At 40.8% G+C, this 27,786-nt stretch overlaps 1 protein-coding gene across 1 annotated transcript in view; it reads left to right on the top strand.

Moving 5' to 3' along the window:
* Positions 1-25,509, top strand: part of LOC115591422 (lysine-specific demethylase 4B) — a 46,862-nt gene extending 21,353 nt beyond the window's left edge. The window contains 14 exon segments of the mRNA XM_075488186.1: positions 8,511-8,707; positions 8,953-9,200; positions 9,446-9,681; positions 10,071-10,191; positions 11,114-11,274; positions 11,854-12,058; positions 15,263-15,339; positions 15,589-15,644; positions 16,565-16,673; positions 19,344-19,532; positions 19,971-20,147; positions 20,588-20,707; positions 21,785-21,877; positions 23,361-25,509. Of these exon segments, the coding sequence (XP_075344301.1) occupies positions 8,511-8,707; positions 8,953-9,200; positions 9,446-9,681; positions 10,071-10,191; positions 11,114-11,274; positions 11,854-12,058; positions 15,263-15,339; positions 15,589-15,644; positions 16,565-16,673; positions 19,344-19,532; positions 19,971-20,147; positions 20,588-20,707; positions 21,785-21,877; positions 23,361-23,891 (2,520 nt within the window). The 3' untranslated portion in view covers positions 23,892-25,509.
* The last annotated feature ends 2,277 nt before the right edge of the window (positions 25,510-27,786 follow it).

The raw sequence follows: 27,786 nt of genomic DNA, 5'->3' as shown, positions 1-27,786 counted from the left end.
ACACTACACTTGAAGAGGTTTGATCCGATGTGTGATTCAGCAGCAACTTTGCAGCCTTCCTGATCTAGCTGTTTGGTTCTCTGAAGAGATGAAGTAATAGATCTTATCGAAATATAAAAGCAGCGTCTGGTTCTGTGCTGCACACCATCTGTTACCGACACTAACCGTCCCCTCGTATCCTTTCATTGACTCAAACTGCTGCTTTGCCTGTGGGCTGCTGAGCATGAAATTGACAGGGTATAGGTTGGTTGTGGACTGGAGCCCAACTACAATGTCCTCTGGAAGAACCTCCCCCTTGTCTCTTTTCTATACATTCCACTTCATTTTCTTGTTCAGTTCCCTCACTCTTCCCTTTCGTATTAGTGTTCACATATGTGTGTATGTGTCCCTTTTTTCCTGCCTTCTCTCTACTTGGCTGCATGTCAGATTTATGAGGTGCCAGTTTGCAGAAATACATCTCCCTCTCGTCTCCCTGTTTCTCATTTTCGGCTTTCCTACTTTGCCCGTGTGGCCGCTTGTAATTTAAAAACCAGTAGTCCAGGCTCCAGCAGTTTTTCCCTCCATCCTACCCAGTGCTCAAGGGAGCATCACCACTACACTTGTCTCAGTCTGATAAAGAAGAGCGGTCCACTCTGCACTGCTAATCCGAGTCGACAAACCGACAGCGCAGCAACGCACACAGACAGAGGAATTTGAAAGAGAGCAGCTTGGCCGATGAGACGGGCTCTTTCTGCCAGTCTATCTCCTTCTCCTTCTTTGTCTTTCACACTGATGTTTTTATTCTCTTGGGGTGGTGGAATGGCATGCTGGTCACACAGATTGTCCCGTAACCAGTGCTGTTTAAAATCACTCCTACCAGGTGTACTGTATGTCCGCGAGCTAGACCCTGAACCCATTCATGCTCTGCTGCTCCTCACTGGGTGTGGCTGTCTTAAATGGCATATTTTTCATATTTCCTCCTTAATGGTTCGTAAAGTGTTTTGAACCATTTTGATATTTCTGGCAGTAAATTAAGCCTTTCTCTTGACTGCCATAATAAAACATAGCGAAATAATGCCATTACATGAAGACAGCGACATTTGCTTCCACAGCCACTTTAAGTGGCTCTTTTAAACATCCTCTCAGTTCTTGAGAGTGAACACTTAACTACAGACACATCTAAAGAGTGTATTTGTCTCCAGAAAATGTCAATATATTGACAGGAACGGGCTACCTTTTTTTATATTTAACTCCAAATGCCTGCAGATCCCAAAGAGTTTTTCAGTCAAGTTTTTAAATACAGTTTTTTAATATCTTTGAGATCAAACCAGCCCTTTTAGCAATACTATTCAACAACAACAAAATAACACCTTTGTCCTTTCTTTAGCCTTGGCCAACTCTATACACTTGGGGGTCTCTTAGGTCAGCCTCACTTGTGCGGGGCAGTGTTGAATTGAATTGCTGGCAAACTTTAAATGCATATTTTGGAATTACAAGAAAATGTATTATTAATTAACTACTTACATCATTAATTATGTCCAAATGTTGTGGTTTCTTTGCTCCTCTATGACATCAAACTGAAAATCTTTGAATGGTGAACAAAACAAGACATTTTAGGCGAGGGAAACATTTTTTTCTGACATTTTATGGAACGAGCAACTAACAGATACATTGTAAGTAAAACTAATTTATATTTTCCTGGTTACTCCATGTGTTTAGTTTTAAGTAAAGGCCTGTACTGTGGATAGTTTTGTGCTGCCTTTTCAGTGAGATATTGGGCTGTAATTTTATTTCCACTCCACTTCAATTTCATTTTAGTAACTTCTGTCATATACACATAGTTATACAGCTCACCCACAACAGCCACTTGCTTGGCAACAATGAAGTCTCTCATTCTCTATTGTACTTTAACATAACTCCCCTAATCTCTCTCTCTCTCTCTCTCTCTCTCTCTCTCTCTCTGTCTTTGGCTTGAACAGTCATTTGTTAACTCGATAGGCCGTCTCCCCTCCCTCTCCCGCCCTCCCCCTACTGAGCTTGATTCTGTCAGCACCAAATAGGACAGTGAACGATGGGGCTCGGGATTGAATTTGTCACAGTTTTGGGGCTGCCAGCACACGATGGAGGGAAGAAGGGAGTGAGCTTGGGCATTCTTCACGTCTCTTTTTCATGTCTTCTTAAATACAAGCTCCCCAACTGCTGACCCATCTGTCTGACTTACTAAGCGAACACACCTGCAGTCAAAGAAGGCCTACTGTCAGCACACCTTCCATGCTGTCAGCATGCAATTAGACTTCCATTATTTCAGACATTGCAGCCTTTATTAACCTTCTCCTCAACCTTTCTGACTATGCTTTAAGCAAAAGCCATTCCATTTCTTATTTTTGTATTCCAGGGCTTCAACAGACATGACTCACTCTTCACTCTAGACTCAAATTGACTATTCTAGGGATCAAAAAACAGCATCTGTCCACATAACCTCACCTTCCCAATAGGTGCCTGGGAGACATTTTTCATACTATTTTGATGTTGTCACAAAGTTAAATCAAGTGCTAAGAAAACTCTTTGTCAAGTGGTTTAAGCTGTTGTGCTATGCTTAAATAGCTACACTGATTTGAATAAAGCACATGCAATTTTGGCATGTTTGATTGAGAGAAGTTCAGCTGGAGCCCACCGAGGCACTGCAGATGGCAAAAAGGATCTTGATCAGATTATTTCTAGTAGTTATAAATAGTTTTGTCTGCTTCACCATTATGCTGCTGAATGTTAACAGTTCCTATGTTCTGGCTCTGTAGTGTTTTCAGTGAAAGTTTGTTTGGTGCTCAAACACACTTTGCGACTGTTCCCGCAGGCCTACATGGTGATTTTTCTGTCTGGGAGAGAAGCAGAAATCATCCTCCCAGTTTCTAGACTAAATCACATCACTTTTTCATCTTGAGAGTGAATTGCAGAGGACTCACTGTGCACTCTAATATTTGTTTGCAGACATGTCTAGTTTTGGCGTGGCCAACATGCTGTGATTGGACATGCTGATTTGTTATTAGATGTTGCTTATGTTCAACCTCACCTATGTGTGAGACATAAAAAAAATGTCTCACACATTCAATAAAGACAGTTTACCCAGACTTTCTTGATCACACCAGTGACCTGAGATTTGAGCCCATTAGCAGCCTTTACCACAATAAACCTCCAGTACATCACAGATCAGAATCTTTCTAAATTGCATTTACTGAGGCAGTGTGCTAACATGACAAGCCCAGAGACTTCTATATCCCGATGTTGGTGAAAGTTGCTGTTCCAGGAGGGGCTATTTTTTCTGTTTCTAGTTCATTTACATGTTACGTGGTTGACTGATGAACTTATTTTAAGGATGGATGCATCAGATCCCTCCAGTGTTAAGACGAGCTCTGTAATACCCAGTCCACCCTGCCACTATTCCCTGCTATTAGAGGGCAGCCATAATATAATGAAGGAGTGGATCAGAGACTTGGGGCCACACAGTGAGATTAGCGGGAACAGTTTCATCACAGTTGAAATATTGCTGACATTTAAGAAAAAACTTGGTGCAACATAAACTAGAGAGATACAATACAATGCTATATAAACTGTTTGTCATGCACACAGTATTAAGTAGTGTATGGCTTTCCCAGCTGTAGATCAGACATTTTTATATCTCCCTCTTTCTATTCAAGATATTAAGCAGCTGTTGCTGGATTGTGGTGTATATTAATAGATAAAGAAGGGAAGAAAAGAGAAATTGGAGTAATTTAGATTTCTTTGTCAGCATTTTCTCTCCAGCGTGCATCTCAGTTAAAAAATGGTTGTGAAACAGATGTTATAAACTTCAGATACGTTTTCATCTCATCACAGCAGTTTATAAGAGTGTGTGTGATGATAATGACCGATTCACTATGACAATAGGCTAATGAGAGCCAACAGTCACTTCCAGGGTAATTTGAATTGCGGAAATACACTCCTAATCAAAATTTTAAGACCAGTTGAAAAATTGCAAGAATTTACATTTTGCACTGTTGGATCTTAAAAAGGTTCTAAATAGAGTTTCAAAATGCAAAAAGAAGAAATGGGAGTGACACAAAAAAAAATTTGAGTAAGCAATTTATTGAAAACAACAATTAAACTGAAATAGGCTGTTCATCAGCTGATCAAAAGTTTAAGACCATAGCTCAAAAAAACCCTGAAACCCCCCTAAAATAGAAACAAAAGTTTCAAAAAAGGACTCGGTAATGAGTAGCTCCACCGTTCTTGTTGATCACTTCAAAAATTCGTTTCGGCATGCTTGATGCAAGTGTTTCCAGGAGGCTAGTGAGAACATTGCTCCAAGTGGTGAAGATGGCTTCACGGAGGGCATCCACTGCCTGGAACTGATGTCCATTTTTGTAAACTTCCCTTGCCATCCATTCCCAAATGTTCTCAATTGGATTTAGATCAGCGGAACACGCAGGATGGTCCAAAGAGTGACGTTATTCCTCTGGAAGAAGTCCTTTGTCAGGTTGGCATTGTGAACTGCAGCGTTGTCCTGTTGAAAAATCCAGTCATTACCACACAGACGAGGGCCCTCAGTCATGAGGGATGCCCTCTGCAACATCTCCACATAGCCAGCTGCCGTTTGACGCCCCTGCACAACCTGAAGCTCCATCGTTCCATTGAAGGAAAAAGCACCCCAGATGATGATGGCGCCCCCTCCACTGTGCCGCGTAGAAAACATCTCAGGTGGGATCTCCTTGTCATGCCAGTAACGTTGGAAGCCATCAGGACCATCAAGGTTAAATTTTTTCTCATCAGAGAATAAAACTTTCTTCCACCTTTCAATGTCCCATGTTTGGTGCTCTCTTGCAAAGTCCAAACAGGCAATTTTGTGGTGTTGAAGGAGACAAGGCCTTTGAAGACATTTTTTGTTTTTAAAGCCCTTCTCTCGCAGATGCCATCTGATGGTTATTGGGCTGCAGTCGGCACAAGTAACGGCCTTAATTTGGGACGAGGATCGTCACGTGTCTTGAAGGACAGCCAATCGGACCCTCCTGCTCAGCGCCGGGGAAATTTTTTTTGGGTCTACCACTTGACTTTTTTGTTCCATAACCCTCAGGATCTTTTAAGAAATTCAAAATGTCTGTCTGACTACGTCCAACCTTAGCAGTGATGGCGCGTTGCGAGAGGCCTTGCTTATGCAGCTCAACAATCCGACCACATTCAACGAGAGAAAGCTTTTTGGCTTTTGCCATCAGGAGGTCATGACAGTGTGAATGCCTGACAGAAAATGACATTGAATCCACATTTTTGCGCAGATTTTGGCTTTTAAAGGCTGTGGTCTTAAACTTTTGATCAGCTGATGAACAGCCTATTTCAGTTTAATTATTGTTTTCAATGAATTGCTTACTCAAATTTTTTTTTGTGTCACTCCCATTTCTTCTTTTTGCATTTGGAAACTCTACTTAGAACCTTTTTAAGATCCAACAGTCCAAAATGTAAATTCTTGCAATTTTTTAACTGGTCTTAAAATTTTCATCAGGAGTGTATATGAGATCGCCAAACTTTTTTATTTCTCTTGCCGCATTTAGCTATACTGTCATACCTAAAAAAAAAGTTGTTATGTGTTGCTCGCTAATGTCTTTGATATTTGTTAGGACTGCATGATACTGGGGAAAAACTGGCATTGTCATATTAAGGTTTATCTGCAATATGAAAAAAGGAATTTTCATGACATTGCACGTCTTGTGATGTGACTTTTACGCATGCACAAACTGCGATGTTGATACTGAAACACTACTTTGTGCCATCCTAATATCTCTCAAACAGCAATATCTCACCACTGGTTGGACAAATCTGCTAGGTTTTAGTACAGTCAAGCCAACAAAAAAAATCAATCTTTTTTTTTTGTCTGTAGCAAAACAGGCAAATTAGGTTTCCAAACTAACATTGTTGAAAGGGTTCAGGTGAGTGACATACGAAAGCATCAGACATGAAAAGATGAATGACATGTAAACATTTTCTGCATTTTGCATCTTGACAAATTGTGATTACTTGTCAAATCAGTCTTAATTTTTTGGATCATCTCTCTGGTTATTGCTGTCCTCATCAAAGCCATCGTAAAGTATTTAGTATGGTCAAAATTTTCCATTTACGGTTGGTCAGGTCACACAGGTCAGACTAAAACCCTGTTTTGCTATCAGTTCTTGGCGCATCTTTTGAATCCACATATCCATACAGAGTCCCCAGGCTCTGGGTTTTCTGTGTCTCCAACAATTTAGCTTCATTAGGAGCCGAAGTATACTTCAGGGCTCATTGACTGCCTGCCTCAGGGTGAGTTTTTGTTTTCTCAGATCTTGTGCATTTCCAAATCAGTTTCCCTCCTCTAATTAAGTTTTTATATGATAATAAAATGGAACTCGTCCTGGCCCTTGAGGATGGCAACAATCTCTATAACCTCTTAATAGTTTCGTGAATATAAAATCTGCCATTCAATCCTTTTACAATAGTAAAACGCAGATTCTGCCAGGTACAATCAGTGCAGGAGCAATATTTATCTTGTGTTCTTGTGCCTCTATAGTTTTCTGGCATGTTGCTGTTTTTGTTAAAGGTTTCATGATTGTAACAATCAGCTGCACCCATGCTCACTTGCCCCCCTCTGCCCTCCCACTTTCCACTCGAACCCCCCCCCCCCCCCCATATTTTAATGTTTCCGTCTGTCAAGTGGTGTCTAGATGAGATGTAGGCTGGATATTGTTTTGCTGGGGAGGGTGAGCTGCTGTGTTTCCAGTAATTGAACATAAGGTTCCCAGTACAGCTCAGGAAATAATAGGGCCAGAATGTAATACAGCAAGCAAAGCACAAAGAAAATATTTCCCCATCCATCCCTCCCTCTCCTCCCCCATCTTGGTTTGTTTCATCTCCCTCCTTTTGTTTCCTTTATTCCCAAACTTCTCTCTGCTGTAGCTGCCATTTTCTCTTACACTCAGCACTGTGGTTTCATTTTAAAGGTCTGCTGCTCCTCCTGTCACCAGACAGCAGAATGATTAATTGACCTGTATTGTCATTATGGGTTAGGGTTAGGGTTAGTTAGGTTTGTGGAGTCACCTTGAAGTGTAAGTGCTCATAGATTGTAGCTATCACTCTCATTTACCTCTGAACTATTTGCACATTACCACATTTACCAAACGCTTATTACCTGCAATATTTGACTCACATATTTTAGAGGTCCAGTGTGTAGGATTTAGGGGCAGAATTGTAACCTAATAACTTTAATAAGTTTTCTGTTATCATTAGTGTATAATCACCTGAAGGCTGAGTTTCCATAACCTTAAAGTAAGTCCTTTGTATCTACACAGGGAGTAGGTCCTCTTCCACTTATGCCTTTTTACATCAGCCCAGAGCAGACAAATCCAACATCGGCGTTAGAGAGGGCCTTCTGCATTTTTCATCTTTTCTGCAGCCACCATAGGAACAATGAGGAAAGGGTTGTGCAGGCTAAAAAGATGGAGATTACTCAATCCTATGCACAGGACCTTGAGAGTATATTTGCTCATTGCAAATTTTTAAACTCATGGGACACCAATTGTTGCAAACTTCACTGTAACCTTTTTGCCTATCTGATGTGTGTGTTGTGTTTTTCTAATGGAGATTACTGCACTCTAAACTATATGCCTCTTGGTAAAACAAGAGCCAGCACAATGTCACTGTTGTTAGCACTATTGCCTCACAACTAGAGGATCCTGTGTTCGAATCCCGTCATCTTCTCTTTGTGCTTGCATGGTAGATAGATTTCTATTTCTATATTTATTTCCTCTGCTTCTTATTCCTCATACTAAGTGACTCTATATGGTAACTGCTGTTGCTCTCAGCTCAAATTCAACCTGATCATATATACTTGTTTATACACAAAGTGCTCTTTTTACTCCTAACTGCAGTACTATGTATAATACCAAGAAAAAACAAAAACACTCTTATTAGTAAATATGTTGTCAATCCTATACAATGGCTGCATGCATGTTTTATTAATGTCTCTCCCTCTATATAATGGATCTAATTAGGTTATAACAGGCATGCTATTTGCACTAATTTCAAATAAAAACTTGGCAGAGTGCATTACACACGTGCCTTACATGTGAATAAAATGATAAATTAATTATTAAACATTACAAATTCATTATATGAATTCATCTAATTTAAGTTCAAAGACCATCTCTCTGAAAAGTGTGATTGCTGCTGCTCTCCCCTGCTGTTACTTACCATCCTCTTCGATCCATCCTCATTTTTTGGGCTTCTTCATCAGTGTGCCAAAGACTGTTACGTCCTCTTTTGATCACTCACTGTGGAGTTTTCTGTCTAAAAGTAACAACTAAAAGTGTCATCTGTAGCGCCTGCTCCATATGTAGACAATCAGTAGCATCCTCCCACTGCGGAGCATTTTCTTTTTCTTTTTTTTTTTACTGTGCAACATATTTTGCTCCATGCTTTACCTGCAGCTATTCTCTAACTTTCAGTCATATCTTCTTTCTTCACTTGTTCTTCTCTAGTGTACCTGCCGTAAGGACATGGTGAAGATCTCCATGGATGTGTTTGTGCGCTGCCTGCAGCCAGATCGCTACGAGCTGTGGAAGCAGGGCAAGGACACAGCGGTGTTGGATCACCTTAAGGCCACTGAGCTTAGCAGCCCCGAACTGGAGAGCTGGAGGCAGCAACGCATAACGCATCGGGCAAACCTACTGCGAAGGTGAGAGGTCAAACTACATACTGTGTCTGAATTCTGAGGTTTTGATATTCTTACACAAATTTCTCTCTTGTAACTGTGAAAACCTGAAGTCATTTTGGTTTTCACACTACATGACAATTTGTGACAATCTTGAGTCTCATGTGCTACTTTCCCAAACATACACGGAAGCTTTTGTTTGCAAGCAATAGATAAATGTACATATGTTTTCATATGAATTTATTACATGTCTTTGTGTCCCACCCCAGAGCCATGCAGAAGATGAAGCAGCTCCGTCGTCTAAAGCTGGAGGAGGTGAAAGTGCTGGCAGAAGAGGGCATTGAGCTGAATGCTGCTGATTACCAGCGTCAAGTTGAGGAGCGCGAGGCCCAGCGGAGGCAAGAGAGGGAGGAGCGTCTAGCCAAAGAAGCCATGATGACACTGGAGGCCATGGAGCGTGAGGAGCAGGAGGCTGCCGAGGCTGCTGCCAAAGCAGCAGAGGCTCCAGCTGTAGAGGGTGAGGACAATATGAGCATTAAGATAGATATTTTTCTATCTGTGTCATATGCTTGCGTGTTTAAAACCAGCATAGTTGTTTTATTTTGAATTTTACTCGATCTTTTTTATCTTCTTGCTGCTGGTTCATGAAATATGAAAAACTGAACTTAACTCGAAACATTCCACATTCCAAACGTCACCTTCCTCCTCAAAGTTTGTGATGAGTGAAGTTTGTTTTCCTCCATTTCCCTTTGCCAACAACAGAACCTGAGGCCAAACCTCAGAACTTGATGGAGGACATTGAGAAAAAGAAACCCAAAAAGCCGAAGAAGACTACAAATACCTCCATCACTGGGTTTGAAGAAGCGTTTGAGCAGTTTGCTACATCCAATATTAAAACTTCAAATAACGTTAGTTTTGCTGCAGAAGTGGCGAAACCTCTTATCCCAAAACAGAGTGACATCCCAGCAGACAACAAGCTGGATGTGAGTGCCACCCAGGTAAGACTATCCAGATCAAAGTCAATTGTTTTTTTCCCTTTGATTTGTAATTGTGTCCAGCATTGCAGCACACTTATCTATCTCACGCAGCAGTTGCTGCTATTTCAATATGGAAAAATGAAGTTGCTTGATCTGAAAATAGAGTTGAACCTCTAAATTTTAATTGTTTTTCAGCTGAAGCATACCAACAGTTACTGAGATCAGTTTGATGCACAAATGTAATACTCTGAAGGAATCGGACTGTTTCACAGATGACTATTTACAGAAATCACGTATCCATACTAAACAGTTTACAAAATCAATTTTAACTTGTAATATTTTGAAAAGATTGTAATGATTTGCTGCTGCATATGTCAAGGTCAAAACACTGAAATATTGTGTTTTATCAGGCATGCTTCTCCAAGATGAAGATGCCAACAGAGGTCAAAAAGAGTCGCCGTCACCCCCTCAGCAAGCCACCCAAACGCTCCCCTTTGTCCATCTTAAAGCAAGATCCGACCAGCGAAAAAGGTGTGCATCCGTCATTGTACATTTATTTTACGTTGAGTGTATGAGTGAATTTTTAAAAAGTTGAAAAGAGTTAATCATTACTGAATACTAACAGTAACATTTTAAGATTATTCACATACAGTGTACCAAAAACATGATCTTCATCTATCATTATGCTTTCTTTCCCTCTGTCCCTTACTTTATTAGACTCACTCATTTTCCTCTTCATCACGCTACTTAAAATGACAAAGACACACCATTTTTGTTTTGATTATCGATCTTGAGAAAGAAAAACAAGCAGGACTAAAGCTCCTTGTGGGGATAATGAAATCAAGACTGCAAGGCCTCTTTTCACTCCCCATCCCTTCTGTCTGTTTCTTCTCATTTTCTGACTGACACTTATTGATCCAGGGATCATGACTTCCAATTACCTGCTTTCAAAGTCACTTTAAGTTGGCAGCAGGGGACCCGACTCTGGGCCTGTCCTTCAGAAGGGTGGATGAGGCACAAGGAGAAAGAGAGGGAGAAGAGAGAGAATTCAATGGCAAGCTTTTGAAGAGTTCCTCCTGCCTTGTGTCCAGGTTTAACAAACACTTTGGATCAGTAGCTTCAGGGGCTTCACTGAAAAATTGATTGCAGACCCCACAACAGCAAGTTGTTGACGTCTGTGCTATTTGTGCTCATCGGCCAATTATATCAGGAATGGTGGTGTTATTGTCTGGAACAGAATGTGCTATATTTGTTTCTTGGCAAGGGCCCCCTTATTAAAAAAAGATCCTTGTACTTTTCCAAAAATGCTTCACATGCATTTCAGAAGGAAGTAAAATCATTACCAATGAGGATTCCTCCAACATCACTTCTGTGTGCGTCACTGATTCCAGATTGTTGTTATGTCTTTGAGCAGCATGTCTTTAATGTCTTTATTTTTGTTTTTTACCAACAGAGCTGTCCTCCCCCATGCCGCTGGAAAGCGACATGAAGAAACAGGAGCACCTGTGGCAGAATCAGTCACCCAACTTCCTGGCAGAGAAGGCCTTCAATGCTGCAGTGGCAGCACTCCAACCACACTGTGCAATCTGTTCGCTCTTCTGTCCTTACGCAAAGGTACAGCCACAAACTACAGCACATGCACACATGTGTCAGTGAACTGGAAATGGTAGTGATTGAAGTAGTAGTTACACAATCAGTAGTATTGTATGTATTAGTTCAGCAATGTTAGTATAAGTGATGTTGAGTGGCAGTAGTTTAGGTTAAGGCTGCAACTAAGGATAATTAACATTATAGATAATCTGGACATTACTTTCACGCTTAGGTGATTTCATTTCAGTCCATGAGGTATCAAAAGAAGTTGTGAAAAATTCTCACCAAAATTTTCAAGAGCCCTGAGTGATGTCTTCAGATTGCATCATTGCTTCAAAGACTCTTCATTCATTATCAATTGAGAAAGAAAAGCATCAAGTCCTGTCATATAAGAAGCTGGGACCAACAAATGTTTGCTAGATTTTTTCTAGTTTCTATTGACAAATCTTTGCAGCTCTCATGTAAATGTAACAAAAAAATTGTTTGTTAACTATCAAAACAATACTATTTCAATGTACACCGGCTGTTGTAAAGTCTGACCAATCATCAACAACAAGGTTAAAATACACTAACTGCATTATGTTCAATTTCTGGCATCTCCAGCCACAGAAAGACGTCTTTGTTTCACCCGACGCCCATCGCGCCTCCCTTCCCAAGCATGGCAGTCGGACTCGTCCACTGGTCCCAGAAATGTGCTTCAGCGTCGGTGCACGCAACACTGAGCCTCCGCCCACCAACTATCACATTGCAGAGGATGGCACCAGTGTTCTGCTCTGCTGTTCATCTTGCCACATGCAGGTTCACTCCAGTAAGTATAAAACCAGTCAACACATCTTAAAGGATGCTTGCTATATTTGAGTAACACTGGGACCAAGCAAAGTGTGTTCAGCCCTATTAGCAGTGGAGTAATAACAACCCAGGAATGGCTGCAGGAGATAAAAAATTGTTTTTCCATTCATGTCTAAAGGGGGCTTCCATATGATGAGCTGTAGATATGTGAACACAACACAGTGTTTGTATGCTGTTAATGAAGAGTCAATAGTCAGCTCACAGCTGCAGGAAGCTTAATTCTAGCTTATACACTGATGAAGCTCTAGGAATTATGAGAATAGTCTCTCAGAACAGCCTCAGGTCTAAACCTGCATTTTGACATTTGTTTTTATTGACTTTGTGAAATAAGTTTTATCATTTAACATCACATACATATGCAGGATATACATCCTAACAGATGTGTAATAGGACGAAGTATATAATGTCTTCATTGCTTTACACTCATTTGTGGATTAAAAAACTAGGAAACAGTACTTGTGTGTATTGTTGTAGAAAAGTTATGTTTGATTCTGTGGAGGAGGCCAGCAGCTGTGGGTACACTGCAGTTTGAGTCATAACACTCAAAGTGATGTACTCAGCCAACTACAAACATACACATGGACTGATGAGCTTTACAGACAGGCTCTGCTGGGCATTTCACTACTCTTCTTTATTCACAACTTTTTATTTCTGAACCCTTGAGAATAGAGTTGAAAAATAAGAGGCACAGAGTACGAGACTCCACTACAGCAGTGTGACAACCTGTCTATTCAATTCCCCTGTTACCACTTTCAGTGAGGCTTCATAGTTTAACTCTCCTTGACTCAGGTTAAACTAGCTAAGTGGCTGCTCAAGCAACGCAAAGGCCTCTCTGAAGGCTGCACACTATAAACTTCCCTTGCTCTTATTTACCGTGCTCTCCGCTCTTAACCATTTTTTACAAAGAAAGCCGACTTTCAGGGGATATGGCTTCTGTCAAAGCAAAGCATGAACGGAAAGGCAGCTTGTTAACTTTGTATATGAGCCATGGGATCACTGTGCTTGACTCTAATTCTCATTGCCACATGTTAACAACAGTCATGGTACAGATAATAGAAAGAAATGCTAATTTTGTGGCATATGTGAAAAAATACACTACCAGTCAAAAGTTTGGACACACCTTCTCATTTAATGGTTTTTCTTTATTTTCATGACTATTTACATTATAGATTCTCACTGAAGGCATCAAAACTATGAATGAACACATATGGAATTATGTAGTAAACAAAAAAGTGTAAAATAACTCAAAAGACATTTTATGTTTTAGATTCTTCAAAATAGCCAGCCTTTGCTTTGATTACTGCTTTGCACACTCTTGGCATTCTCTCGATGAGATTCATGAGGTAGTCACCTGAAATGGTTTTCAAACAGTCTTGAAGGAATTCCCAGAGATGCTGAGCACTTGTTGGCCCTTTTGCCTTCACTCTGCGGTCCATCTCATCCCAAACCATCTTGATTGGGTTTATGTCAGGTGACTATGGAGGCCAGGTCATCTGGCGCAGCACTCCATCACTCTCCTTCTTGGTCAAATAGCCCTTACACAGCTCAGAGGTGTGTGTTGGGGTCATTGTCCTGTTGAAAAATAAATGATGGTCGAACTAAACATAAACCAGATGGGATGGCATGGCATGTCGCTGCAGGATGCTGTGGTAGCCATGCTGGTTCAGTGTGCCTTCAATTGTGAATAAATCCCCAACAGTGTCATGAGCAAAGCTCAAATTTGGACTCATTAGACCAAAGCACATATTTCCACTGGTCATCATCTCCATTCCTTGTGTTTCTCGGCCCAAACAAATCTCTTCTGCTTGTAGCTTTTCCTTAGTAGTGTTTTTTTAGCCGCTATTTGACCATACAGGCCTGATTAGCGCAGTCTCCTCTTTACAGTTGATGTAGAGATGTGTCTGCTACTAGAACTCTGTGTGGCATTCATCTGGGCTCTAATCTGAGATGCTGTTAACTTGACTTGGATGAACTTATCCTCAGCAGCAGAGGTGACTTTTGGTCTTCCTTTCCTGGGGCGGTCCTCATGTGAGCCAGTGTCCTCGTAGTGCTTGATGGTTTTTGTGACTGCACTTGGGGACACATTCCAGGTTTTTTTTCAAGACTGACTGACCTACAGTTCTTAAAGTAATGATGGACTGTCGTTTCTCTTTACTTAGCTGAGCTTAGCTTTACACAACTAATGGTCCCAACCCCATTAAGAAAGAAAGAAATTCCACAAATGAACCCTGACAAGGCACACCTGTAAAGTGAAAACCAGGTGACTACATCATGAAGCTCATTCAGAGAAGGCCAAGGGTTTGCAGCGCTGTCAGCAAAGCAAAGAGTGGCTACTTAGAGGAGTCTTAAATATGAAACATATTTAGAGTTATTTCACACTTTTTTGTTTACTACATAACTCCATATGTGTTCATTCATAGTTTTGATGCCTTCAGTGAGAATCTACAGCGTAAATAGTCATGAAAATAAAGAAAAACCATTAAATGAGAAGGTGTGACCAAACTTTTGCCTGGTAGTGTAGTTTAACAGTTACACTGATATGTCTGCTTGTTGATTTATCATGTGTGTCATGCTGCACCAAGATACTTAACAGCAAGGACATGTGCACATGTCAGTAACACACACACACACACACACACACACACACCAACCCTCCTGGGTTCTTATTATCCCTAAAGCTGGAAGGCCAGTTCATTAGTCATCCAGGGATGAACTGGGCTCAGCTGGAGAAGCAGTGCTGCAATTGATAAGAGGACATGAAGCAGAAAGAACTTCTGTCAAAAACAGCAGCTCTGCGCTCGATCCTTTTGCTCCTCATTGTTTTGGATTGGACATTAATTTAGAAATTATTCAGACCTTTTAAGGTTTTGCATAAACATTCAGTCCTTCTGGTTTAGGAGTTCTGATTAGAGATGGTGATGAGAAGATCGGGCGGAGGTCTATTCATAATGTTACCAAAGTGGCTGGTTTTATCAAGTGGTTTGTAGAAAAGTACCCAAGTATTTTAATAGATATTTAATTAATGCTAGAGTTTGAGTTGCCATGGAGCCCATAGTTACTGATCATAATTACTGTTCTGCATCCAGATGGTGCTTTGGAAACATTCAATGCAAAAAATGTTAAAGGAAATATATTGGAGCTATTTATCTTTCCTCTCTTATAGGTTGCTATGGTGTGAAGCCAGAGTCCATCACTGAACCTTGGATGTGCTCCCGGTGTGTGGCAGGAGCCTGGACAGTGGTAAGTTTTAAAAAAGCAATAATTTAGGGCTCCAGTCCAAGTCTAGAAAAGCAGTTTGATATTCTCTTTGATATTCTCAAAGAGAAATAGCTCCAAGTACAAAATACTTAAAAATACTATAAAGATTAGTTGACTAAGTTTCCCAACAGCTATTACAATACCAATCCATGGTATGAGAGCTCAGAAGATCTGTGTTTGACCTGTCCCTTGCTGCCTAAACTTCATCCTCATTTGCTTTCTCTTTTTCAGGAATGTTGTCTCTGTAACTTGCGGGGAGGAGCTTTGAAGACTACCACAGACAAAAGGTTTGTGCATGTGCTTTGGTTGTAAGGTGGCAGTTTTTCATGTGTGCCAAATTTGTTATGACTGTTAGAAGTAACAAAACATCAGAGGCCATATTAAAATGTCTTTGCCAAATAATTGTAAAAAATTGTCAATTAAATTTTAGTAGAATATTCAATAAAAAAATATTTTATTTAGTATCTAGTTCAGTTTGGAGATTTTGATTCTTAAAAATATTTGTAATAAAACTAAGTAGCTAAAAGGACAAACATTAAGCAACACTGTTATCAAATTCAAAGAGAAGTAAACCACAACACACACAGGTTACGAAATATTCACATAACTTTTAACAAATTCAATCAAGTTCTGTAAATTGCTGTTGGAACAGAGTTTGTTAAGAAATAACTAGAGTTTTTTTGGTACCCGTATCGGATGTCCGGCCTTTACTGTCGAAAATCTATGTACTGGTATTGGTGAGTACGTTAGTCTATGCACTGCTCCGATACCATGTAATTTAGAACCATCATGTCATAGGGACCCTGCTACTTACCCGTGAACTCCCTAAGCTCTGCTCAATGTTACACAGTGGAAATCAATTGCTCTCAAAGCCAGTACAGGAAGTTGCACTGTGCTGCCCCTGGCAACTACTGTTTTTAGAGCCCCGAAGAAGAAGTTGATTTCACTTGAGTCGGACAAAGCTACCAACATGTCAGCTACAAAGCATTTAACATCTTCTTCCTCTTCTTATTTATTTTTTAAACCCACACTGGTATCAATGGCCAATACCCAAAGTCCAGGTATCAGAATTGGTATCAGTAAGGAAATAACTGTGTCAGAACATCTTTGGAAAAAACTGAAACAATTACACATAAGTTGACAATAGCAGCCTGTTGCATTTTTGAAGACTTAAGTTTTTATGGAGTGTGTCTCCCTTTGTAACCAGGTGGGTCCATGTCATCTGTGCCATTGCTGTGGCAGAAGCTCGTTTCGTCAACACCATCGAGAGGGAGCCAGTGGACGTCAGTGCCGTTCCAGAATCACGCAAAAATCTGGTTAGTAACTACAGTGTAGTGAGACGGAGCATCAACAAAGCAGTTTTATTTTCTCTAAGTGTGAACACAGTGTAGAAACAGAGTAGAAAACAGGTCTTGCTTGTGACTCAGGTGGGCAACAGCTCTGTTGTTTAACCACTGAGTTATTTGGAACCAGTTTTCATTCTGAACCGGTTCTCGATTGATTGGATGAACTGAGAGAATATTTGTGCTGCATAAAACACAAGATATTCACCCTTTGGAACAAACTTGCTGCCTAGTTGGGAAACAGTGGAACTGTAACTACTGGTGTCTAACTAGTAACTAGTGTCAAATACACAGCATTCCTGGAATTTAAGCGCATGTGTCAAAGAAAGATGTTTCAGCACATCACTGGTGTTTGCAAGTGATCATTTTACAGGTATTTCAACGAGTACTGTTCTTGGCTATGGACCATTTCTACCTCTCCTCTATGACTCCTTTTTTTGAAAGTTTCCAGCAGCAGAGACACGAGTTTGACTTGATTATATTGCAGTGTGAAACCGCCAGAAAACCACACCAGCATCCATGAAAGGAATTGATAAGCTCAAAGACATACGATTCCAAATGATCAGACAATTTCGTAACGGTTGTTAACTGGAATGGGTTCTTCATTCCCATCCTTGTTCCTACTCACTATATCTGGTACTCTCTCCATTGTCCTCCTTCCATGGTGAATGGACAGATCATGTTTTTGTGGGCTGTGGAGGACATGGGGTAACACATATGTGCTGAGGGGAACGACTGAATAATTAGCTGTCATTTCTGAGCCAAATGAACTGAATTGATCCCAAGGGGAGGAGGCAATTTCCTCAATACTGCCGTGTCTTTGAACACATGTCCTGCCCTCCAGTTCTCCTCCCCAGTCTCCACACCCCCTCCATTCACCTGATTCCACTTCACAGGCAGCTGCAGTGCTTGCTGGTGCATTATCACAAATCTACAAATAATGTCACCTCCCTCCTCTCCTCCTCTGAATAATCTATCAAACAGAAGCTGGGTGACATTTGCTGGGTGACTTTCAAAGCAGCTTTCCTCCATGTCTTCTTAAAAGGCGATGAGAAGAAACTCTGCGGTCTAATGATTCGGATGACTGCGCTGATCAAATGTGAACACGCACCCTTGAAACCAGTTAATATTGCACCGTGTTCAGCAGTCTGTGTTTTTCCTCCATCTTTGAACATTTGGTTTTCAGGGACGGAGAGATTTCATAGAAGCTTTTTTTGTCTTCGTTGTGTCAGAATTTCTCAGGCACAGTAACGCAGAGTGAATCCTCACAAGATGTAGCTCTCCCAATAGTGGTGTTGCATCTTGCACCTACAGGTACCTGGATTTATTTTCTTGTGAGAAAACAGCCTCAAGCCAGGAAAAACAAGCTGCTTAAAAAATCATCATCAACACTTTTTAAAACAATTTTTCACCTGTCATTCCAGGTAAATTCTCCTGTTGCATTGGAACAACACACAAATGATTTTTATAATTTTTTAACTGCTTCTCCAATTTTGGAGTCTGCACTATACATAAGAGGATGGATTCAGTGCAGCCATGCAGTGTTTCTTTTTTAGGTTGACATGCCAGGAGAAAACTATAAACCATACCAGCCCATGAAATATCACACAGCACTGCTCTGTTGAGAGCCGTTGTACCTTTCTTTCTGCACCAGTACAAAAATGAAGTATTGGCACTTTAATAAAGAATTTTTATTTTTTATTGATCGGCCATGAGCTGCACAACAGCTGCTCACAGTGTGATTTGTCAAAAGGAGGAGGAAGATGAAGAGGGAAGGATGAGGGATTGGAAAGACATAGTGTGTGATGATAGATCATCACAATAAAACCAGTTCATAGAAAGACAGCAGTGACATAAGATGAGACGCCTGTCAAAGCTGTTGGAGTAATAGGTTTCTGTTCGATCGAAACTTGTTGTCATGGGTTGAACATTTATAATTCGACTTTTCTCTTATTGAATGTATTTTCTGGCAGGTGATATCTTGATAGATAAATGTTCTTATCAGGATATTGAAGGGAAATAATGTTTCTGAAACACACCTACACCAGTGTATATAGAAGGTGACTCAGTATGACAAGCCAAATTCCTGCACATGCTGTTAATCTTTCCTTGTCCTTTCCCGAGGGTCAAGGGACAAATGAGGGATGAGGAATGAAAGTGTTAAGACAAAGGGGGGTAGATAAAGGGTTGAAGGATTCAAAGTGAACTGAAAATGAAAAATAAAGGTTGGGGGTTTGGAGTGTTGGATGTAGAAGGGTCTTGGTGGAGAGTAGACTAGGTTCCTGGCCAGGGGCAAATATTTTGTTGGCTGTTGGTAATTTCACACTCAGGATGTGGGAAAGGAATGAAGGGATTTGAAAAGGAAAATGCTCCAAGGGAGGATGGCAAATTCGTGTATGATTGCGAAAGAGTAGAAGTTGAACAAGTGATGCAAGACTCCATGAAGCATGCAGGAATAAACAGAAAGAGGGAAAAAGTTTTGAATATCATAAGAAGTTTATGTTCACTGGCAATGCCATAGTACAGTTCCCATGATCCTTGAATGTTTATGAAAGAGAATGCAAGAAATAAATCCCTGCTCAAGGTCGAGGTGAATTCTTCTCCAACCTTAATCAAACTCTTCATTTTCTGTTTTATTTTTAGAAGTGTGTATTCTGCCACAGCAAGAATGCAAATCAGAACCGCGGTGCCTGCATCCAGTGCTCATCTGAGAAATGTGCCACCTCTTTCCACGTCACCTGCGCCCAAATCGCTGGAGTCGTCATGACGCCAGCTGACTGGCCGTATGTGGTGACCGTCACTTGCCACAAGCATAAACGGGTCCCTCCAAAGGTAAGGTCAATCAGGATCTTGGTACTGTACAGTGAAAGGAGTAAAGTGGCTGTCCTCCTGATAATTCCTGAGCTCAATCAGAGCTCTCTTAAAAACATATGTTTATTTCAGAAGCTAAAATCTAAATTCTGTGTCCGCTGGGGAGTTTGTCTCCTGTCAAGTTTTTATCTACAGCTCTTAGTTTTGCTACGATAATATGTCATGCTATTTGCTCCAGTGACAGGAGCATTGGTTAAAGTATAACTTTAAATGAAAATAGATTTTTAACAATTCAGAATTCAATTTATTTTATGCTGCAAGTCATGTGTTGTAAATACGTGTTGTGTTGTTTTAAATGGTAAGTGTCTTTTGGGATTTACTCTAGAAAGATTGCTTTCTTCTTTTTTATTTTTTGTTGGCTTAAACCCAAATTCTCTGGCCGAATTTCTCTCCCTCCAGCCTCGGAAAGCGCCCAAAGCTCCACCGGGTCTGACCCTGGACCAGAGGGTGATTGGTCGCAACATTGATAGTTGGTACTACCACTGTACCATCGTCGGCATGGCAACGCAGACATTCTACGAGGTCAACTTTGACGACGGGTCGTATTGTGACAATGTGCACCCAGAAAACATATTAGTGAGTGTTTTTACAGTGTAGACACTGACAGCTGCGTGTAATTTATAGAGAAAACGAATTTAATTCCCTTTCTTAACCTAGGAGGAAATATCTAAGCAACTACCATATGCTTTGTTCCTGTAAGCATCTTTCCACATGAAAATGTAACATGACTTATTGTAACTTCAAATAACCTTTAATAACTCACTGCTATATGTGAGCAACACACATAACTTAAATTGAATCATCTGCAGCCAAGGAAACCGCTTTAAAGTGGCTTGTTTTTTTTTTGTTGTTTTTTTTAATTCCTCAGTCAAACTTCATCATCAGGGACAATCAGGGACTTAATAATAATAACATTTTGTCTGTGAGAAGCTCAATTTCAAGTAATAATCCATGTAAATCAGGAGTTCGTCCTCTTTGTCTAAATCCTTTTACTCTTCTCCCCCCTCCTCCTTCAGAGTCATGACTGTCTACATAGCGGCCCTCCTGACGTGGGAGAGTTGATCATGGTCAGCATGCCTGAAGGTCAGCTCCTCAACGCTTCCTTTGTCAGACAGCACACCCTGCAGTTCTACCAGGTGAGGAAAAACCCAAATATAAGATGGCAGCCTCAATCAGTTCAGGCCAAACCTTCTGAACTCTGTGATTAAAAGTTAGAAAGTCATTTGTTAATACTCTGTGGCAATAGCATAACTTGCATATATCATCTGATGCTCCTCTTCCGAATGATCTGGAAGTGGTTGAACAATGTTTGGTAATAGGGTCCTCCATCTCATTGCCTTGCCAGCCTCTGGTTTAGTTCCCAGATCTAGTATTTATCAATGTATGAAAAGCTTTGCTGCCCTCGTAGATTATGAGCGAACATTTTGATACAGTGTGGCATTAAAACATAAAGTGGAGAGATTTAGCATCACTACATATTTGCCCCATAAATTCCCCAGCATGCACCATAGTGCTTACAAAGTGGAAAATGCGGAATTGGAGAAGATGATTCTCTGGCTCTGGTGTCAGGGGAAGCCATCTTTAAAAAAACACTTGCATACACAGATACAGGAATGTATTGGCAGTAAAGTTTAAGTGAAGTTGTTCATCTTAGATTTTGCTAGTTTTGTGAGCTTATCTGCAAATGTTTTTTCTGACATACACACACAGAATGGGGATTGTGTTTATAGAGGCTGCATCATAACCTAAATATCAGTTGCTGAACAAGCTATTAAACTCTTTCTGTATTTTACTGTGCTCCCTTTATGTCCCTGTGATGCCCGTCTAGAGCGGCAGCACTGAGAGAGAGAGTCCTAAGAGAGGGAGAGTCCTGTTAAAGAGGAGGAGTGCTGTTATAATGAATTCAAAACAAGCCTCCAGCTGGTCACTGGGTCAGGGCCACAACCCTGACCATGTTCATTTTGTTTTTTATTTTTTTGAAATGCTTAGTTGATGCTCCCATCCAGTCCGTGAGCACCTTTGGGGTACAATGTCATGGCCAAGGGCATTCTGACAGAACACACGGTTTTCTTCACTAACCACAGCTGTGTCTTCTTTTGCCAGGGATGTAGTTACCTGCTGAGTTGTGTTTATTTGGATATTATATTTGACAAACCAGATGGAAATGTTTATGAAAATGTTAATTAATCCAAACTTCTATTATATCTGCCTAGGTTGAGTTTCAGGACAAGAGTCAGCTGCTGCTTAAACCCTCAGAGATCCATCAACTGGATCAGGAACTGCCCAAGAGGGTCCGAGCCAGACTGGTGAGTACATTTACTGAAACTCTGTATGGTGTGTGAGCAGAGTAGAAAGCAATGGGCTCCTCAGCATTCTTGTAATAATAAATAAAGGGGAAGACACCTCAGCCTGGCAGCTATCTGGCGGGGCTCCAGAGTAGATTTTAGCATTGGATTCCGAGGTGAATTATAAGAAAAGGCAGACCAATGATAAGCTTGTATATTTCAATAAAACAACACCAAAGTAGTTGCAGATAAAAAAAACAATTTGTTCAAGCAGCCAACGTTTTGCAGCCCACGGAGAATAAAGGCCTGTGTGTGGGCCACAATGTGTAGGTTGTTTGGTTTTAATAAAATGTAGTTTTGTGGGATTTGAAGAAAAAGTGTGTTGAAACATTTATGAAATACTAGATCAGCTTTTCAGAAATATTTGTCTGAGGAAAGCTGTGATGATTTTTAAAATCCTAATAGATTTTGAAGACAGTCGGTCCTCACATAGTTAACTGGGCATCAATTTTGTATTTATAGAATATTCCTTTTTCCTTTTTGTGTTGCAATTAAAAAAAAATGCAATTTAATATAATTTTAAACCATTATTTTGACAATGGCCATAATGCCAATCAACTGCCACTTGTCCACTTGGAAGTGACTGTCGTCAGTGCAATGTCAGCGTGATTTGGTCTATATTAGATATACACTGAGCAGCCACAGCATTAAAACCCCGGACAGGTAAAGTATATAACATTAATCATCTTATTGTAAGGCAGTGATCTTCTAGGAAACATTTGGTGCTGGCATCCATGTGGATGCCACTTGATACAATCACTCACCTAAACACTGTTGCAGACCAACTACAAACCCTCATGGCAACATGGCTGCTCAGGATTGGGCCGAGGAAAGAGCTTAAGGCATCCACCTTGCCTCCGAATTCCCCAGACCCCAATTGAATTGAGCATCCATAGGATGTACTGCACCAAATCCAATCCGCCGACAGACACCTTCAGAGGTCCTGTATTAATGCCTCAACAAGTCAGAGCCAAGTCTGATCCTTGAAGACCCCAACGTGGATCAGACTTGCCTCTGGCGCATCCACACTTTAAACTTGTTGTCACGCACCTCAGACTGTTCCTTCGGCAGTTCTTGGAATGTCACAAGGCACATTGAGGGCCTCTGCCATCAGGGAGTGCCATTGCCACGAGGGCGGTGTACTTGGTTTGCAATAATGTTTGGGTGGGTAGTTTGTGTCGGGTCGCAGCCACATGAATGCCAGGACCCAAGCAGAACATTGCATTGTAACAAGATGATCAATAATATCCACTTCACCTGTCAGTGGTTTTAATTTTGTGGTTAGTGTATTTTTACTCTCCTAATTAGGACACTCAATTAAAATGGTAGATCGTAGATTTATTGCACTGTATCGTAAACAGGGAGTGATTTTGGACAGAGCAAGAAACTCCTGATTAAGCAAATGTGTCCTGACTTTGAGTCTGTACCTTTTTTTTTTTTCCAGGCCATTAATGCACCACAACAAGAGGTTTCCTCAGCAGATGAAGCCCAAGCAGCCAAACGCCGCTGCCTGCCCTCAGGTTCAGCCCCGCCTACCCAAACCCCCATGGAGACAACCAGTAACCCCGCCTGCCCTCTAACTACAGCCCCGGTAGCTGCATCAGCAGCACAAAATCACAGTATTAGTACACCGCCGACCTCACAACCTCTGTCCCAGCCCACCACGACCCCACAGGATGTCCCCACCCCAACAAGCAGCATTCAGATGGACACTGTGACCCAAATGGACACCAGTGTTGCCCTCACCGACGCACCAACAGAGTCGGCCCCAGCCTCGGACCCGGTGCTGACTCCGCAGTCGACCCCTTTTCAGTCGACATTGAACTCTGACCCCCTCCTGTCCGTTCCGTCCCCTCCCCCACCCCCCCAGCACATGGCTGACGGCTACATGCCGAGCAGTGGCTACGTCTCCTACATGGAGACCCTCCTCAATTCACATTTTCCTCAGGACGGTGGCCCCGGTCCCCTGTATTAAAAAATCAACTCCACCATGCTATTACTCAGCCAGTGGAGGCAGAGCCCATAGAAAGTAAGCTAATGGAGGTGGATTCTACTGAGTGCTGTATTAATGGACACAAACGTTTCCTCTGTTGGCTCTGAGGGCAGGAGCAGGAGAAAACACGGACACACGAGCACTCTTTTAATGCATGTAACTTTTATTTTTTTTAGTTTTAATGTATTTGCAGTGGTGCTTCAGCCTGCTCTGAAGCAGCAGCTAAAGAGGACACATTATTTTTTTCTAATATTATTGTTGTTATTATTATTATTATTATTATTTGGTTGTTGGTTTTTTTTAAGGTCTTTATGCTTTTTTCTGTTTTTGGTCAGCTGCTGTGCTTTTCTTCTTCCATCTTAATATGAATACTTGTCTGGGTGGTATCAACTCCATACCTCGTTGCATTAATCCAATAATGGCACACTCCTGTTTTTTGTTGTATAGGAAGCTAATTACTATGATCATGCCTCTCAGCACTGAGGCCCTGGTGGACTTTACTTCTTTTTTTTAGACTCAAATAACCAGCAACAAAATATCTATTTTTCAATCAAGCCACTCATGGCTTTGAACTGGTGGAACTCAAGTGTCACACTGTCCATCTGCAGGATATTTTCACTGAGGTGTTTTATTGTCAGATTGCAAGAGATACACAGGGGGATGGGGTAAAAATGTATTGTAGGGGGAACTCAGTATTTAAATGTCTTAGTCAAATATTGAAAGAATTATTTGTAATAGAAGAAAACCTGTTGAATGCAAACACTAGTAGATTTGTCTGCAGGATGCATTGACTTTTTGTGAAGATGTGTCACAGTAGTTAACAGATGAGATCTTTATGTATTGACGTCATACAGTCATTTTTTTGGTGGCTCCACTTTTCTCACCCAAAAACTGTCTCAGGGTTCCTACATGTGGAAATAAATTCAGTTCCAACATCCCGGTCTTTACACAGATAAGGAAGTGCAGAACAGCTCAGAAGGCTGCATCAGAATGTTCTTCAGTCATAATTGGCACTTCAAATCTGTTGCTTTTATATTGTTAGATTTGCTCCCGTTAACAGTTTTTCAACTATACTGGAGGATGCCTTTGTTTACTATCACTTTTGAAGTCAATTTAAAAGATGAAAGTCTGGAAAATATGTAGGAACCCTAAAGTCTGGAAATATTTTGTACCATTTTTGGTTTAAAATATATGTATAAATCAATATTGTATATGAATACTGTTGTCCGTTTTACTTTATATGTTCATTTTCTGAACTGATTTCAAAAACTTGGCCGATCCAACATGAATACCTTTAATTTTTTGACAGATTTACTCAGTTTGTACCCATAAAAACAGCTTTTCTTTTCCTGGATGTGGCCATTTTTTTGCCACAGAGGTGCTACAGAGATATTAAGTACTGATGAACTGAGTTTCCTAACACTGTCTACTTGTACTGCAGGCCTTGTGTATTGTGAATGAAATTTGTAAATGTCGCACATACCTTTTTTCTCTGCCATCACAACCGAGATGTTGGAACACATCTGTGTTCTTGTATCTAAATGATTTCCATCAAGAAAATCTGATTTCAAAAGGGATTAAAGTGGGTTGCTAGTTGCCAGCTCGTCTGTGTTTTGTGTGTTCGGTAGCCCAGGGATTCAAAAAGTTGTTTTCTGGCTGGAATTGAAAAGACAATGAAAAAGTTTTCTCAGTATCTGCTGACACCTTCTGATTATCATGGAATATTGAGGGATGGGTGGTGTTGATTAAAAAAAAAAACAAGTTTTTGTATGCGCTCTTTCTGGAAACTCAGTTCTCAGTTATTGATAAACCAACCAGAGAGGAATGTCTGATACTGGCTGATCCAGTCTTTCCATCTTTGGACAGAGACAGGGTAGCCTTTTTTCTCCTGTCATACTTTATGCTAAGCTAGCTGTCTCATGGCTGTAGTGATCCATCCACCAGACCTGGATGTATGAGAACCAGGACAGTCAGTATACAGTAAAGTAAAGTACATTTTATTTGTACCTTTTACGGTACTTATACATTATCAAAACAAAACTATAAATCCAATGATTATATAAACTGGGTGGCTTAATATTTAATACATCACAATTGTTAAGGTAATGAAAGTGAGTTCCACCTTTACCAGCTTCAGCATTCAAGTAATGCACACATTAATGCATCCACAACTAGAATGGCAGTAGTAGAGTGCATACCTCCACCAAAAGGTAGTCAGTCCTCTTTTGTACTTGTAGTGAGAAATAAACATAATTGTTTGTCTGTTGAGAGAATTTAGTAGTAGTATTAGTATGTGAGACACTGAAGTCTGAATTTAAGTGTTCTTGGTTCCAATAATATTCTTATTTTAAACACCAAACCCTTACACAGATGGCTTCAATACAAACCTCAACACAGACATTTTGACTTTTTGCTCAACCCATTGATAATCAATAATCTGTTTTTATCATTTATCTAAATACAACCTTCTGGTTTAGGAGGACCGATCCCAGTGCTAACGATGGGATCCAACATTTTGCTTCTTGAGGAACATGGTACCAGATCCCACATCACATTTTTCTACATAGAAATACTTGAAGGCCTTGACAAATTGTTATTTTTTTCCCCCATTCATTCATTTATTAATAGTGAAATTTAATTAAGGCCGTCTGGGTTGCAGTGGGTCTGTGGTGTGTAATCGCCTTTTTAAGGCAGGATCCTCCGCCACCTCCTCAGATGAAGAAATTGTGTGTATTTACAATAATCGGCAGTGCAAGAAGCTGTTCATTCCTCACTGCAGTGTCTCTTTGGCAGGATTTCTGGATTTGCACATTAAGCACACAGCAGGGCAGCGTGTTTTAGTGCTTCCTCGCTTAGTTTGTCATCGTTACACAAGCAATTTTTAGATTGTTTGGATGGCGTTTCCTGTTAATTATACCACCTGAAACTCCCTCAGAATAAGCTCCACATTTAGTTCATGCTCGTTCATGAGTAGAGACCCTAGTGATGCTACGAGCAAAGTTTCATGTTGTGTCGAGCCTTCTTAGTGTTCTAAAAATAGCGATTTTAATGCTAGCATGTCTTGCCCCATGCACTCCCGTTCAAAATTAACATGCCCAAAACCGAAACTATGGTAAATCTTAAAAGTGCCTCTTTCGTCGTAATTATGCTTTCACACCAAGGTTTGACTCATATTCAATCCCAAATAAAGCCTTGGTTGCTTTTTGGAGAGAGTTTCGCTTTAACAAAAAAAATAACCCTACTTTCCATTTTCCCTAACCCACAAGATGTTCTTCTCCCAAATCCTAACCAAGTGGTCGCGTGCCTAAACCTAACCAGATCATAAGCAAGCACTGCGTCGTCACCAGATAGAATAGAAAACTGAACTGTAAAGTTTCAGTACACCCGTAGTTTGCAGAAACCAAAGTAACCAACATTTATTCTGGTGATTGGGTTGAAGACAATTTTCTTTTTTTATCGCTGTCTTATCTCGCTGAGGAAGCAGCCGTTGATTGTCATACTCTGTCGGAGCTGTCGAGGAAGAAAATGACGCCATACCCCGTTCGCCACAGGACAAGAATACACCGCTGACAAACACGATGGGACCATTGAGGAGCCGCTTTTTTTTTAACAGCATCAGTGTTTTCCCCCTTCACGTCCGGAGACTAACAGGATTCACTTTGACTCTTCGGTGTGAAGAGCTTCTGAATTTGGAAGGAGCCCAACAAGAAGCAGAGAGAGAGAAGGTCAGTGGAAGAACAAGAAATCTGTGTCTTATGGACAAATCGTTAATGTGGGCTTGTGCTCGCTCTCTCTTTTTCTCGCGCGCACACACACACACACACACACACACACACACACACACACACACACACACGTGGACCACTAGCTGTGCATA

The sequence above is a fragment of the Sparus aurata genome, chromosome 11 (assembly GCF_900880675.1).
Source record: "Sparus aurata chromosome 11, fSpaAur1.1, whole genome shotgun sequence".
Classification (NCBI taxonomy): domain Eukaryota; kingdom Metazoa; phylum Chordata; class Actinopteri; order Spariformes; family Sparidae; genus Sparus; species Sparus aurata.
This window is presented reverse-complemented; position numbering and strand designations above follow the sequence as displayed.